Below are 16,516 nucleotides of genomic sequence, written 5' to 3' on the forward strand. Positions count from 1 at the left end.
AGTTGAAGTCCACAAGTCTTAAAAGTTGCCAAGGTTGTAGACCCCTGCACTGGGAGACCATGACTTCTAGTCTTGTTAGAAGGAAGAGTGAGTTCTACCCCTGTTAGAAGGAAGATCTAGTATTTTTCTTCCCCATTCTTTCTTTTGCAGGCCTTCCCTGCCCGCACAATTCCCACTATGAACCCTGTGGAAATGGCTGCCCTGCCACTTGTCAGAGTCCCTTGGCTCCAAAAACCTGTGAAGCTCCCTGCATAGAAGGATGTTTCTGTGACCCTGGATTCATTCTGAGTGGAGATCAATGCATTCCCCTTGAGGAGTGTGGCTGTACGCACCAGGGCAGATACTACAAGAAGGGAGAGGAGTTCTACCCTACCACCTCTTGCGAGGAGAAGTGTCACTGTACGGACAATGGAGCAATTGAATGCCACCCATTACCTTGCGGTGCTTATGAGGTGTGCAGGTTGGAAAACGGGATCCAAGGTTGCTATCCTCTGGGATATGGAATGACCACAGCTACCGGTGACCCTCATCACATTTCCTTCGATGGGCGAACTTTTGATTTCCATGGCTCTTGCACTTACGTCCTAGCCAAAGTGTGCAGCAAGGATCCCGGATTAGTGCAATTCTCAGTGTTGGTGGAGAATGAGAAACTTGAACAGTGGCGCACATCTACAAGAAAAGTTATAATCTCAGTGCAAGGATATTCCATTCTCCTCGAAAGGGGAATAAAGTGGAAGGCCATGGTAAGTGCCTAATATGTTAGCGTGAGTGAATAACAGATGCTGATACTGCCCACAAACGTAAATATTTCACATATGTGGCCAGGCTTTTTGTTTATGCCTGCAACTAAGCATGTGTGACTAGAAGTTAAATCCAGTGTCAGGGTTTCAAGTGAGATCCCTAACAAAAGAAGACTCCGAAGCTTGAGATTCCTCAAAGTTCCATTTTATTAGAGACGTCATATTGGCACATCTGGGAACATCCAAATTTGAAGGTTTCCAGGTTTTTCCCACCCAAACAAAAGTTCAAGTCCCTGCCCAGCACCCACATGTCCATCACATGGTCCAATCAAGCACCATCCCAACTAAAGATGCCTCCCAGTCACACCACTGCAGGTGCAGGGCAGTGGTGGGTTTCAAAACTTTTTAGAACCTCTTCTGTAGGTGTGGCCTGCTTTGTGGGAGTGGCTTGCTGACCATGTGACTGGGTGGGAGTGGCTTGCGACCATGTGGCCGGGTGGGAGTGGCTTGCCAGCTATCTGACTGGGTGGGTGTGACCAAATTGTAAAATGTGGCGAAACTCACTTAACAACGCTCTTGCTTAGCAACCAAAATGTTGGCTCAGAAACTCTGGCATTTGAAGCACGCAAGTCTTAAAGCTGTCAAGTTATAAGATCCTTGTACCCCTAACCCTTTCGGGAAAAAACCCCAGGGGTGTTCAAACTTGACAGCTTTAAGACTTGTGGACTTCAACTCCCAGAATTCCTCCTCTCGCTCTTCATCTTGTTGATGTGTGGATGGGCGGAGGGAGGGAGCTGGAACAGGTTCTAAACAGCACTGTAGATTTGTGGAACCTCTTCTATAGAAGAGGTTAGAACTGGCAGGAACCCACCCCTGGTGCAGGGCAAGATGTCCTTGGCTCTCTGAGAAAGGAATGTTATCATGACTATATCTACTCCACTCCATATAATCCCCCTCGCAGTTTCCCGCAGTAATAAATGTGGCAGGCCTGAAGGAACAATGCAAAAGATGGCTTCCAGGCCTGACACATCCTTCATCTAAACCAGAAATGTCAAACCTTGGTTACTTTAAGACTTGTGGACTTCTACTCCCAGAATTCCCTGGCTAGCCATGCTGGCTGGGGAATTCTGGGAGTTGACGTCCATAGAGCTTAAAGTTGCCATGGTTGGACACCTCTCGTCTAAACTATATCCTATGTCTTTATACAGGTGAATGGAGAGTATTATACATTGCCAGTGAGCACCGTTGATGGAAAACTTTGGATCACACAAGAAGGAAACAACATCATTGTCCAGTCACCTTTTATTCTCAAAGTCCTCTATGATGCTTCCTCACATGTCCACCTCTCAGTTTCCAGCACGTATCATGAGCACCTGTGTGGCTTGGGTGGCAACTTCAATGGTGACCTGAGTGATGATTTTATGCTGTCTAACGGAAATATAGCTCAAAGCATGGATGAGTTGGGTGCTTCCTGGAGAGTTGCTGGGGATAGCGATCAATGCTCTGATGGCTGTGGGGAGAACTGCCCTACCTGCAGCGCTATCCAGACTGCACCCTACCAAACGGAAAGTTCTTGTGGAATGATCCGATCCAAGACTGGTCCCTTTAAAGACTGCCACCGATTGGTTAGCCCCTTTGACTACTTCCGATTTTGCCTCCATGACATGTGTTTGGCCAATGGTGCAGCAGATACCTTGTGTCAAAGTCTTCAGGCCTACACAGTTGCTTGCCAGCTAGCTGGAGCCAATGTTGGACCCTGGAGAAGACCCTCCTTCTGTTGTAAGTTTGAGATGGTTAACGGCCACTTCTTTTGGGCTGTTGTACATCACTATATTTCCAAGGCAATGTCTTTATGCAAGCTTATATTAAAGAGACACCAAAACCACTGCATCTTAGATCTGTGCGACACAGCAGAGGTGGGTTCCTACCAATTCGCATCTATTCGGTAGAACTGGTTCGTCAAACCTACCGAACTGGTTAGAAGAGGTTCCACCAGTGGACTTGGAAAGCAGGCCACACCTACAGAAGAGGTTCCAAAAGTTTTTGAAACCCACCACTGACACACAAACACACACACACAGACTCACACAGAGAGAGAAAGAGAAAGAGAAAGAAAGGAAGAAAGGAAGAAAGAAAAAAAGAAAGAAAAAGTGAGAGAGAGATGAAAGAAAAAGAGGAAAAAGGGACAGAGACAAAAGGAAGAAAAGAGAGAGAGAGAGAGAGAGAGAGAGAACACATGGCCAGCAAGCCACTCCCACAAAGGAGGCCACACCCACAGAGTAGGTTCAAAAATTTTTTGAAACCCACCACTGCGAAACAGGTACAATGAGGTGTTTGAAAATATTGGTAGCTCAGGGCTTGGAGGGTGAATTGGACTATGGGAATCCTCTGAGCTTGGTTTTCATCTGCAGATGTTTCATTAGTATAGTACAGCCTTTATTCTCATTGTACATCATGCATACAACGAAATTGGCTTTAGCCTCCCTGGTGCAATCCAAAATGACAAAAAAATACAAGCAACATAAATAGTATAAAGAATAATCCCTATGCAAGTCATTAGGGGGGGGGGGAAAGAAAGAAAAACTAGTCATACATTTTTGCATGTGCATGGAGTAATTGTGGTTGTGTTTAAGAGTCTGACAGCCCAAGGATAGAAACTATTTTTAAACCTTATTTTTTTTTGGCTGGCTATGCTTTGATGTCTTCTGCCTGATGGCAGAAGTGCGAAGAGACACTGACCAGGGTGTGAATCACCTTTGAGTATTTCTCTGCTAAAGCAGCGAGACCTGGCAATGTCATCCAGTGGTGTTAGAAGGCAACCAATGGTTTCTCGTGCCGAGTTGATCACTCTCTGTAGTGCCTCCCTGTCCGCAGCAGTTAAACCAGCGTACCATACTATAATTATTCATTAGTCACCTAAGTAACAACGAAGAAGCTACTTAGATAGTAAATCAAAGGTCTGCAAGTAAAAACTAAGCTCTTACAATGCAATCAACTTTGGCATGTCACTTCAAGTATCAGTAGAGATACAACCTGCCTTGAGCTCCAAGTGAAGAATCAGAGACAATTGGCTTTATCTTCTTTACAGAAAGAATCTCAGATCTACAGAGTTACGTGTAGTGGTATGTGATGCCAATATTGGAGTTTTCTCAAAAGTGATTAAAATAAACCCACCTTTCTGGGCTTTCTGATTTTTCTTTAAGACATTTTGCTTTTCATCCAAGAAATAGAATAGAATAGGAATGGGAATAGGAATAGGAATGGGAATAGGAATAGGAATAGGAATGGGAATAGGAATGGGAATGGGAATAGGAATAGGAATAGGAATAGGAATAGAGCTGGAAGGGACCTTGGAGGTCTTGTAATACAGCCCCTTGTTCAAGCAGGAGACCGAAGTATTTCAGGTAAGCGACTGTCTTCTTAAAAAAACTCCAGTGATGGAGCACCCATGATTTCTGAAGGCAATCTTTCCCACTGGCTAATTGTCCTCACTATTAGGAAGTTTCTCCTTAATTCCAGGTTGCTTCTCTCTTTGGTTAGTTTCCAACCATTGTTCCTTGTCCTGCTTTCTGGTGCTTGGAGAATAATTTGACCCCTTGTACTTTATGGCCGTGGCACGACAAAACTGCGGTCCACTAAAGTGCGCCCGATTAAAGTGCGTCACTGACGTCATCAGCAGCGTGACAACAGCGACCGCGGAGAAAAAAGGGCGCTTTAAAAAGCGCTTTGAAAGCAAGCCGATTCACGTTAAGGTAAGGGTTAGGTTTAGGTTTAGGGTTAGGGTTAGGTTAAAGGCAGGGGTGGGTTTCAACCGGTTCGCGGCGGTCCCCGCGATCCGGTTGGTCGCCGAACCCGGAAGTAAGTAACTTCCGGGAACAGCGAAGGCCCCCCCCCGCGCCCGCGCGCCCGCGCGCGCCCGCACCCGCTCCTTACCCGGTTTTGCCGAATTCTGCGCTTCCCCGCATGCGCAGGACGCATACAGCGCCTGCGCGATCCTCCAGGAGCAGCTGGAGCATCGCACAGACGCTAGTATGCATGCGCGCGCTGCGCGAGGACACGCATGCCGCGCACATGCGCGAGGACGCCGCTGGCCTCGTTCCAACCGAACGGGGCGAGAAACCCACCCCTGGTTAAGGGTTAAGGTTAGGTTTAGGGTTAGGTTAAGCGTTAGGGTTAGGTTTAGGGTTAGGTTAAGGGTTAGCGTTAGGTTTAGCGTTAGGTTAAGGGTTAGGTTTAGGGTTAGGTTTAGGGTTAGGTTTAGGGTTAGGTTTAGGGTTAGGTTTTGGGGGGTTAGGTTTAGGTTTAGGGGTTAATTTTAACTTTAGCGCTCACAGCGTGCTTTTTTCATCGCACTGTGATGACGTCAGGTACGCGGTTTCGTCGAGTGCGCTTTAGTCGACCGCGGTTTTGTGGTGGAACCCTTTATGGCACCCAGTCAAATATTGGAATACTGGTATCATGTCACCCTAATACTTCTTTTCATTAGACTAGCCAAACCCAAATCCTGCAGCTCCTCTTTAGTCTCCAGGCCTTTGATGATTTTAGTTCCTCTTCTCTGAATTTTTTCCAAAGTCCCAATGTCTTTTTTGTAGTACGATGACCAAACTAGGTTATAGCATTCTAGGTGTACCCCAACTTCAGTTCCTTTGAAGTTCTTGGTTGAGAAGCACAATGTCTTGGAGAAGACTCAGAAAGTCCACTTTAGAATAAAAGGACCTTTGGGACAACCATGACCTGGATGAATGAGAACAACACTGAAGTTTAAGTGCCATCTAAATGATTATGGTTTCTTCCATCTCGCTCTTTTCAGCTCTTCCCTGCCCAGCTCACAGTCATTATGAGTTGTGTACTCGATCCTGCGACTTCACATGTGCTGCTATATCTGCTCCAACCCACTGCACAGGAGAATGTTTTGAAGGTTGCCAGTGTGACGATGGCTACGCCTTTGATGGGGAGGAATGTGTGCCTATGGACAAGTGCGGATGTGCTTATGAAGGGCGTTACATCAAAGTAGGTTTGGTTCATGAAATAAGTTCTACGTGACTCAACCAGGGAGCTTTATTTTTATTTATTTTTTTTGGTGACAGAGGCTGGGAAAAATTGCTCTGAAGTTATTGGTCACTGCCATGGTTCAGAAATTGTAAACATGTTGCTTTTAGCTCTCTGGAAATATTTGTGCAATTACAGGTAGTGCTCGCTTAATGAGCATTCAAAGCAGGGGTGGGATTGAACAGTTTTAGCAGCTGGTTCTCTGCCTGGGTAGGTGTGGCCATGTGTGGCCGTGGCCTGCGCCATGGCAGAGGGGGTGTTTTCGCCCACCCAAGGCTCTGGAACAGTGTTTCTCAACCTTGGCGACTTTAAGTCCTGTGGACTTCAACTCCCAGAATCCCCCAGCCAGCACAGCTGGCTGGGGGATTCTGGGAGTTGAAGTCCACAGGACTTAAAGTCGCCAAGGTTGAGAAACTCTGCTCTGGAGGCTTTCTATATAGTCATAAGTCAAAAGATACTTGCATGAATGTTAGGGATGTTCAACTATAGTTCCTTTGCCACCAGTGGACTATAACTCCTAGAATCCCTGAGGCAACATGACCAGTTCAGGAATTCTGGGAGTTGAAGTCCACATGACTTAAAGTCGCCAAGGTTGAGAAACACTGCTCTGGAGGCTTTCTATGCAGTCATAAGTCAAAGGATACTTGCATGAATGTTAGGTATATGTCAGGGATGTTCAGCTATAGTTCCTTTGCCACCAGTGGACTATAACTCCTAGAATCCCTGAGGCAACATGACCAGTTCAGGAATTCTGGGAGTTGAAGTCCACAGGACTTAAAGTCGCCAAGGTTGAGAAACACTGCTCTGGAGGCTTTCTATACAGTCATAAGTCAAAAGATACTTGCATGAATGTTAGGTATATGTCAGGGATGTTCAACTATAGTTCCTTTGCCACCAGTGGACTATAACTCCTAGAATCCCTGAGGCAACATGACCAGTTCAGGAATTCTGGGAGTTGAAGTCCACAGGTCATAAAGAGACCATAGTTGCCAGACCTAAACAAGGATTATACCACACATTCATTTGATGCTGCTGTTCATCTTCTTAGGGTTTTTTTCCTGGCTTGGTGGCGGCATCTACCTGCTTTTCACACACTTGCTCACTAATTCACACAGTGAGGCTGTTCCGATCCAGCTCCCCAAACCCGACACTTCACCTCTGAAATGAACTCAAAGATTCCTTTAATTAGGAATGTCAGCACTCCGGCAAAAACTTTCTCTCTCAACGCAGGCTAACGAGGCCGGCCGGAAGATGAATCGTTGTCTGTCACACCTATTCATCTCTACCCCCTGCCTTTTATCCCCAGAGCTAGGATGGGGCGCAGCTAGCAGTGGTGGCTCTTCTGTCCCAAGGATCAGCCCACAGATTTCTACTGCTCTCCTTTCCTCTGCTTTCTGCACATCGGCGTGTCAGGCACTGGATCCAGCTGTTCCTCCTCTTCCTCATCAGCTACCTCCAGGCTGTTGACTCTCCATCTGAGGGCTGATGGATGGCCCAGGCTCTGTCTCTGTCTGTGTGTGTGTGTGTCACCTCCATTCACTCTTCCCTCTCAGAGATCTCAGGTTGCCTTGATGCTGACCCTGACTCCCACGCCTTCTCTTCCTCCTCTGATTCAGCTGCTGGAGGGGCGAGCAGCCAACGAGCCACAACAGAGGCTGTCAATGCCCGCTGCAATGAAGGGCCTTTGCCTTCCAGCCAGTTTGCCATCTAGCCTGCTACTGCCATACACTCTTAGTCTTTTGATTAAATTGGGGTTTTGCAAGCCCTGATATATTCACTGAAAAATAATCCTGATGCTAAAAGTGCTCAGATTCTTTTCTCTTGGTTCACAACCATTTTATCTCTTATATTTAGATGAGGACGTTCCCCCTCTTTCTTCTTACATTCCAACCAGTCAGAGATTATATGCTAAAACAACAACTAACCAATCTGAATTGACCACTTAAAGAGAATGCTGCAATGGGCATATTCTGGAGTTTTTATGCCTCTAACATAGGGGTGTCAAACTCGATTTTATTGAGGGCTGCATCAGGGTTGTGTTTGACCCTGGGGGGGTGGCAAGGATGGGTGTGACTAGCTCGACTTCACTCGTGTCGGGAGTCCCCTGCCATTGAAAACAGGCTCCTGACTGCCGTTTCAGCTGCGATGGCCTCCTGCAACCCTCTGCCAGGGAAAATGGAGCTCAGGAGGGCCTCACACAGCCCCCTGAGCTCTGTTTTTGATGGCAGAGGCCCCGTGGGCTGGTCCTTTACTGTTTCCTGGGCGGCCCAGTGAGTCAGATCTAAACACCCCATGGATTGGATCTGGCCCCTGGGCAGTGGTGGGATACGACTGGTATGCCCTGGTACAGGCGTACCGGTGCCTGCTGGGAGCACCAGGTACTGTTCCGGTATGGTGCTCCAGAAGGCCCCCATGCCCCCCCATGCTCCTTACCTGTGTTTGAGCTGTTCGGGGCTTCTGCACACGTGCACAGAGTATACATTGCCTGTGCAACGCTCCTCTGAGCAGCTGGAGCATCACAGAGCATCGCAGGCGGTAAGTACACATGCATGTGCTGCATTCATGTGGTGGACACCCAGCCCCATTGTACCATACCAGTTGCAACGGAATCTGGAACCCACCACTACGCCTGGGCCTTGAGTTTGACACCTCTGCTCTAACACCATCTTTTCTAGGGTTAGGGCAATATTGCTAAATCTAAATCTAATATCCTCTCATCAGGAAAGGATCAATTATTTGGGATACCGTATCTCCCACAAAGGTATCGAGATGGACCCGGCAAAAGTTCGGGCTGTCACTGAGTGGGCACCTTCTTGCATCTGCAAGCAACTACAAAGTCTTTTGGGATTTGCAAATTTTTATCGCCAATTTATCCCCTCATTCACGAGCATTGCACTGCCGTCTTCTGTCACATACCTCCCAATGACCGATAAGATCGCACAGGGTGGGCCTTCTCTGGGTGCCGTCAGCCAGACAATGTCGGCTGGCAACTACCTGGGGGAGGGCCTTCTCTGTAGCCGCTCCGACCCTATGGAACGAACTACCCCCAGAGATCCGGACCCATGGCCTTCCGAAAGGCTATTAAAACCTGGCTATTCCGGCAGGCCTCAGGCTGTTGATCTCATGACTGAGGTCCAGCCCCAATTAGACTGGGTGTATGATGTGGTTTTTAAATCTGTGTTTCCTCATTTTTTTAACTTATTACTTTTTAAAATGTATTTGTTGTAAGCCGCCCGGAGTCCTTCGGGATTGGGCGGCCTATAGATTAATTCAATTCAATTCAATTCAATTACAAATCTCCTAAAATCAAAGGGAGAGGTTAAAGTTAGGCTGGGTAAGCCTCTGAATTGGACTGTGGAATGTCAAGCAGCTTTCGAGAAATTGAAGCAATTGTTCGCAGCTGAACCTATTTTGAAACACCAAGACATGGATGCACCATTCGTGGTTCAAGCTGATGCCAGTGACATGGCAGTGGGGGCAGTATTGCTCCAAACAAACTCAGAGGGCAAATTGCAACCTTGCGCTTACACCTCACGTAAGCTTACAGAAACAGAAAGGAGATGGGCCATATGGGGGGGGAAAGCTTTTGCTATCAGATGGGGCCTTGATGACCTGGTGATGTTTCCTGGAGGAGGCGAAACATCCTTTTGAGGTATGGACTGATCATAAAAACCTGGAAGCATTGAAGACCCCGCATAAGCTGTCACCTAAATAAGTGCGCTGGGCATAGAATTTCAACTGGTTCAACTTTACCCTAAAATACATCCCAGGAGGAAAGAACTTTATGGCTGATGCTTTGTCCAGGCTTCCCCAGTACAACAGCATCAGACCAACCATGGTTCATCCTGTCATCCTGGCTAAGAACCTGGCTGCCCCAATGGTTACTAGGAGCCAGGGACCAGTGGACTTAGATGTGACCAGGGACCTGATAGACAAACTTAAAAAAGGTCTTGCATCCGATGACTGGTTCAACAAACATTCTGATGAATGCACCATGAAAGATGGACTGACTTGGGTAGGAGCTAAGCTGTATGTTCCTGCCAGCCTGAAAACTGTTGTTCTTCAACGGGCACATGACTTGAGAATGGTGGGTCATTTTGGATTTGTAAAAACTTTGCATTTGATTAACAGACAGGGGTGTCCAATTTACCTTCCACTTTTGGAAAGAGTTCCTGAAATTGATTGGTTTTGCCCAGGGACTAAGCTCTGCCCACCATTCGCAGACTAATGGGGCTTGTGAATGGGCTAACTCGGTTCTAGAGCAGTACCTTCGGTGTTTTATCAATTACCAACAGTATAATTGGGCTCAACTTTTGCCACATGCAGAGGTGGCGTACAATAATTCAGTACATAGCAGTACTGGAATGACCCCTTTTAAAGTTGTGTTTGGCCAGGATTTTGTGCCGATTCCTGAACTGCCTCAAGAGAAACCTCAAATTTTATCCTTATCTGAACGGAGTAATCAACTTCAACAGTTTTGACTGATGACCCGCAAGGTTTTAGACACGGCTCACCATGCTCACAAAAAACAAGCGGATTAAAAAGGGGGGCTAGGCCTAAAGAGTACCAAGTGAGGGATACAGTGATTTTGTCCACTACATTTCTACAAACACCCAGAAATCGAAGAAGCTGGATCCAAAATATATGGGTCCGTTTCCCATTGTGAAAATCATAAATCTGGTATCAATAAAACTGGAGTTACCAAAAATCCTTCGGAGGATTTATCCCGTAATTCATGTGAACTTACTAAAACCAGAGCACACTTCTTCCATTCATTCGCCTCAACCCTAACCCCCTATTCCTCTTCTTATTGAAGGAGAGCAACATTTTGAGGTTAAAGAAATCTTAGATTCCAGGAAACATAGGGGACGCATCCAATATTTGGTGTCCTGGAAACATTTTCCCCCTTCCCAGGCTGAATGGGTGGACAAATCCCATGTCAGGGCTCCCAAACATTTACAGAAGTTCTGCACCAAATATCCTGATAAGCCTTAATTTTAATATATGCTGTTGGTTGTTATTGTTGTTTTGTTTTGTTTTGTTTCCTGTTTCCCTAGGGATGATGTCCTTTTCTGAAGGAGGGCCGGATGTCAGCCTCTGCTTTGCTTACTTGCTATCGGCTGCCATAGAAACGGGGAGGGTGGGGGCATGGTATTTGGGATGGGAATAAATAGGACAGGAGGTGATATGAAAAAGGGAGTTTTCTTCTCACCATCTTCTGTGCATGCTGGTGGCCAATATTTGGACCTGATCAAGGCTAACTGTCCTGCATACCAACATGATGATGCCTTTTGGAGATGCAATCCACATGACACCTAAGGGAGTTGTAGATTGAACACTGGGGTGGGGTCGTTGGAGGGAGGGGCTGGGTAATCATTTGATATGTACTTGTTCACGCCTTTTGGGCTCAGATCTTGCTTTTCTTTCGCTGCTATCTTTTCAAAACCATTAAAAGTATTTTAATTCCACGAACAATGGAATTGAGAGTTTTCTTTCTTGGTTATTGATGGAGGCAAGCCTGACAAATATTTTCCAAGTTACTCAAATGGTCTTTTCTTCCCCCACCCCAAAAATTCCCACAGCTTGAATTGATTTTAGATTACTTAGGTTCAGTCAAAGTTTCCTCTTTTTAATTTTTTTTCTCAGTCCTTCTAACAGCCACGTGATGTTTTAGAAAAGGTTTTTTTTTCATGTATAAACCTATTCATTTATCAGTTACCGTGCTCTGCCCTAATTGCACAGCAGCTGTTTCAAATTCTGCACTGATCTGCAAGAATTGTATGAATATGTGATGCTAAATTAGACAATTTTCTCATCCTAGCTAATGGCATTTAAAGTAGGTGTAGCAGCAGCTACTGGTTAGCAAAGATTATCAATTGTGTTACTCACTCTGCTTTCAAGATCAGGGATAATAAATCCTTTTTCAGACGAGAAAGGCTTAAGTTAGGTTTTATAACATGTAAGAGGGTCATCGTAGTAATTTAATGTTAATGTTTACAGAATGAGTAATGACTTACTACCATTTATTTAGTGATCATCATTGAAGTTACAGCACTGAAAAATAACCGTTTTTCATATTTGCACTGCTGTAGCATCCCCATGGTCATACGATCAAAATTCAGACCCTTGGCAACTGGCATGTATTTATGAGGTCATGGCAACACCTTTTGTGGCCCTCAGACAAGCAAAGTCAAGGGGCAGATTCATTCAATAATTACTAAGCTAATCACTGCAGTGGTTCAGTTAACAATTGTGGCAAGAAAGGTTGTAAAATGAAGCAAAATGAGCTGCTGTGGCGCAATGGTTAGAGTGCAGTGCTGCAGGCTACTTCTGCTGATCACTGGCTGCCTGCAGTTTGGCAGTTCGAATCTCACCAGGCTTGTTTGTTTGTTTGTTTATTATATTTATATGCCGCCCTTTTCCCCTAAGGGGACTCAGGGCGGCTCACAACTCAAACCAGGGAAGGGGGATACAGACAAAAAATTAAAAACGACACATAACAATGCATAATTTAAAACACACAACAGTCATACCATTCGAGACGGGGGCAACAGCTCTTTAGCCCCAGGCCTGTCGGAACAGCCAGGTTTTAAGGGCTTTGTGGAAGGCCTGGAGGGTGGTGAGGGTTCGAATCTCCACGGGGAGTTCGTTCCAGAGGGTCGGAGCAGTCACAGAGAAGGCTCTCCTCCGGGTAGTTGCCAGTCGACACTGGCCGGCGGATGGAATTCGGAGGAGGCCTAATCTGTAGGATCTAATCGGTCTAGTGGAGGTAATTGGCAGCAGGCGGTCTCTCAAGTACCCAGGTCCAATACCATGAAGGGCTTTATAAGTGACGACTAGCGCCTTGAAGCATATCCGGAGACCAATAGGCAGCCAGTGCAGCTTGCGGAGGATAGGTGTTACGTGGGTGAACCGAGGTGCACCCACGATCGCTCGCACGGCTGCATTCTGGACAAGCTGAAGTCTCCGAATGCTCTTCAAGGGCTGCCCCATGTAGAGCACGTTGCAGTAGTCTAGGCTGCAGGTTGACTCAGCCTTCCACCTTTCCAAGGTGGGTAAAGGGAGGACCTAGATTGTTGGGGGCAAGAGGCTTAATGACTTAATATCATTCCAATGCTTATTCTGCAAGTATTGTTCACCTGTTAGAAACTGCTAGTGGACGTAACGTTTTCAGTTGTGTTGTGTCCCCTGTGTTTCAGTGGAGTAACTAGAGATTGAAGTAATCCCATGGCTTCTATTCGGTGGTTTCACTGATGAAATCAGGAACCACCGTTCAGAGCAATGTACTGACTCTCTTTCCTGGTTTTGATCTGATGAATTGGAGCAGCCGATGCATATCCAGTTTGGCATCCATTCTGGGCAGCAAAAAAAAAATGGCCTTGCTCCAGAATGTATAAGCATTTGGAGTTAAATTAGCCCCATTTTGTAAAGAAGTGTGTTTCTTTATAATATTGCCATTTGTTTGGCTTTGTTTATTCTGTTGCATGCATGATTTCCTTGGTAGAGATCAAGTAATTTTTCACCGGAGGGTGTGTGTGTGTCTGTGTGTGTAATTGCTCTCCAGGCAAGGGAGACCATCCTCTCCAATGACTGCTCCGAGAAGAGGACTTGCAACCCATTTAACCGGCTCGTCCGTGTCAAGAACCGCTGTGCTGTGGGAGAGACCTGTATGCTGACAGCCAAAGGGTACAGCTGCTCAAGACAGGAAGCCCGCTGCACTCTCAGCCAGGACATGTGGTTCAGCTCCTTTGACGGAGCCAAAGGGAAGCTTATGGCCGGTGGTGCTTACAAGCTGGCATCCTACTGCGACGAGGACTCGCCCTCCTGGTTTAAACTGGTGGTGGATATCAATGATTGCAACGATGATATGGTGCCTGTGGCTACCACCATCCGTGTCTTCTTCCGGGAAGCCTTCATCACGGTGACTAGCCTCAAGGAGACTTGGGTAAGCGGTAGCCCACCAGGGGTCATGGGACTGCCATTTGCATCTTTCCCGGCTGGTTCTCAATGAGCAAAGTCAACGCGGAAAGGTAGATTGGCTTAATGCCTTCATGCAGGGGTGGGATTGAAAAATGTCAGCAACCAGTTCTCTGCCCGGTTGCTGGGTTGGCATGGCCATGGTGGGTGTGGCCATCTCAGCCTCCTGCACCATGGTGGGGGGGGGGGCGTTTTAGCAATAGCAATAGCAGTTAGACTCATATACCGCTTCATAGGGCTTTCAGCCCTCTCTAAGCGGTTTACAGAGTCAGCATATCGCCCCCACAGTCTGGGTCCTCATTTCACCCACCTCGGAAGGATGGAAGGCTGAGTCAACCTTGAGGTGGTGAGATTTGAACTGCCGAACTGCAGATAGCAGTCAGCTGAAATGGCCTGCAGTACTGCACTCTAATCACTGTGCCACTTCGTCTCTTTTCACCATACCCTGGCTCCAGAGGCTTCCAGGGCAAAAATGGCCTCCTCTGGGATCCAGAGGCCCTCTGGAGACCGGAAACAGACCTGTTTTTGGACTTCCAGAACTTCTGGTGGGCCCATTTTTCGCCCTCCCATAGCTTCCACGTGGGCCCTGCACTTACCTGGCATGATTAACGGGCCGCATGGCGATTCCTAGGAGGGGTAGGGTGGGGTGGGTGGGAACAGAAAGTCCTTGCAACTACCAGTTTGGTGAACCAGATATAAAATTAACATTCGGTTCACCCAAACCTGTGCGAACCAGCTGAATCCTACCCCTGCATTCATGATTCACTTAAGAACTTCAGTGATTTGCTGAAAAACCATTGCAAAAAAAGACGGCAAAATTGGGTGCAACACCCAACCACCACCTTGCTTTGCCACTGAATTCTGGTCCCAATTGTGGCCATAAGTCGAGGACCACCTGTACTTAAGTCCGTGATAAACCCACAACCGCAGAGTCTGGAGCCCAAGAAACCTCACCTTCCAGATACCTCCATGGCTTTCCTTTCAGGTCAATGGACTCTTGTTCCAGCTGCCCCATAACGTCTCTTCCACCATCTCGATCGCCGAAACTCAGGACAGCATCGTCATCAATCAAAAATCCCAGCTCCAAATTCTCTACAATCCCAATGGCGAAATAACCGTGAAGGTCACCAGCAACCTGGCAGGGAAGTTATGCGCCCCTTGTGGGAACTTTAACGATGACGCTTCGGATGACTTAAAGCTGCCTAACGATCAGGTGGCGGGCAACATCGCTGAAGTTGTCGATGCCTGGAAGGCCAGGGATTTCTTAGAATGGTAAGCAAGGCTATTTGCAACTTGTGACAGCTTTAGAAACTATATCATCAGGGTGGCCTTCAACTTATAACCGTAATTGTGCCCGCAATTACGGTCATGAGTTATGCCAGTTGTTAATTGGGTCACCATGAGACTGTGTCTGACATTATAATCTTTATAATCTTTTAGCAGTGCGTGTAAAGCAAATCCCGCCATCATTATTGTCCGCAATGGGCACTTTGTTTGCTAGAAATGGGAAGGGAATGTCAAATTGCCATCACACGACTGTGGGACACTGCTAATGGCCATATGTCAAGGTTCCGACTAACGGACCCAACCAAATCAAAACTCTGAGCCTGGAATCTTCCTCATAGGCCAGTTGCTGAGTGCCAAAACATGACCATGTGACTGCAGGGGAGATGCCCTCAGCTGTCAGAATCTCAAATCTAGGTTGTGCAGTAACAGTGGTGGGATTCAGCCGGTTTGCACCTATTCGGGAGAACCGGTTGGTAACTTTCTAAGTAGTTCGTAGAACCGGTTATTGGAAGAAATCTCCTTTTGTTTCTTTCCCAACTTTACAGGGCTAATCCTGTAAGGAAGGCAGGAAGGAAACATTCTGGTGTTGTTTCTAGCCTAATCTTTATTGCCCTGCTTATAGAAACTGCCTCTCTGGTTAACCATTGTAACAGCTAAGGTGAAGCGCCCATCAACCTGAGTGATGTTGAGTTGGCCATGCCCACCCAGTCACATGACCACCAAGGCCCACCTACCCTGCTGGTCATTAGGGCAGAGAACCGGTTGTTAAATTATTTGAATCCCACCACTGTGCAGTAAGTAGTCCTGGGAAGCTTCGTTGCTGCTTTGAATGGCCCCTAAGCAGCCGGTCATAAGTCAAGAACTACTTGTAGTTTAGTCTCATGTGAAGCCACTGTTGATCCCTTCCTGCAATGACTAAACAGCAGTGAAGAATTTCTATTCCTGTACTTAGTCTTGCAAAATACGAAATATGCAATGCATAGGCTCAGATTGAACCTTCATAGTGAACCGGTGAAATGAGGCTTCCAAGAACTTGAAGTTAGCGCTACATAGCAACAGCAGAACAAAACCGAACAGAATAACAGAGTTGGAAGGGACATTGTAGGTCATCTAGTCCAACCCCCCTCCCTGCCCAAACAGGAGACCCTATACCATTTCTGACAGATGGCAGTCCAGTCTCCTCTTGAAAGCTTCCAGTGATGAAGCTCCCACAACTTCCGAAGGCAACTTCTGTTCCATTGGTCGATTGTTCTCACTGTCAGAAAACTTCTCCTTATTTCTAGGTTGAATCTCTCATTGGTCAATTTCCATCCATTATTCCTCCTCTGGCTTTTAGGTGCTTTGAAAAAGAGGTTGACCCCCTTCCTCTCTGTGGTAGCTCCTCAAATATTGGAACACTACTATCATATCTCCTCTGGTCCTTCTCTTCACTAGCACTAGCACTTAGACTTATGTACCGCTTC

The 16,516-nt window shown here is 46.7% G+C and overlaps 1 protein-coding gene across 2 annotated transcripts in view; it reads left to right on the forward strand.

Moving 5' to 3' along the window:
- LOC116516208 (IgGFc-binding protein-like) overlaps positions 1-16,516 on the forward strand; it is a 52,255-nt gene that overhangs the window by 33,537 nt on the left and 2,202 nt on the right. Inside the window, exons 9-13 of one of the 2 annotated variants that reach the window (XM_032228629.1) lie at positions 151-743; positions 1,949-2,519; positions 5,551-5,750; positions 13,354-13,734; positions 14,752-15,038. In XM_032228629.1, coding sequence (XP_032084520.1) covers positions 151-743; positions 1,949-2,519; positions 5,551-5,750; positions 13,354-13,734; positions 14,752-15,038 — 2,032 coding nt within the window. Of the gene's footprint in view, positions 1-150; positions 744-1,948; positions 2,520-5,550; positions 5,751-10,846; positions 10,886-13,353; positions 13,735-14,751; positions 15,039-16,516 lie in introns of those variants that run through there. The other variant, XM_032228630.1, reaches the window with a different exon arrangement.

The sequence above is a fragment of the Thamnophis elegans genome, chromosome 12, assembly GCF_009769535.1.
Source record: "Thamnophis elegans isolate rThaEle1 chromosome 12, rThaEle1.pri, whole genome shotgun sequence".
Taxonomy (NCBI): domain Eukaryota; kingdom Metazoa; phylum Chordata; class Lepidosauria; order Squamata; family Colubridae; genus Thamnophis; species Thamnophis elegans.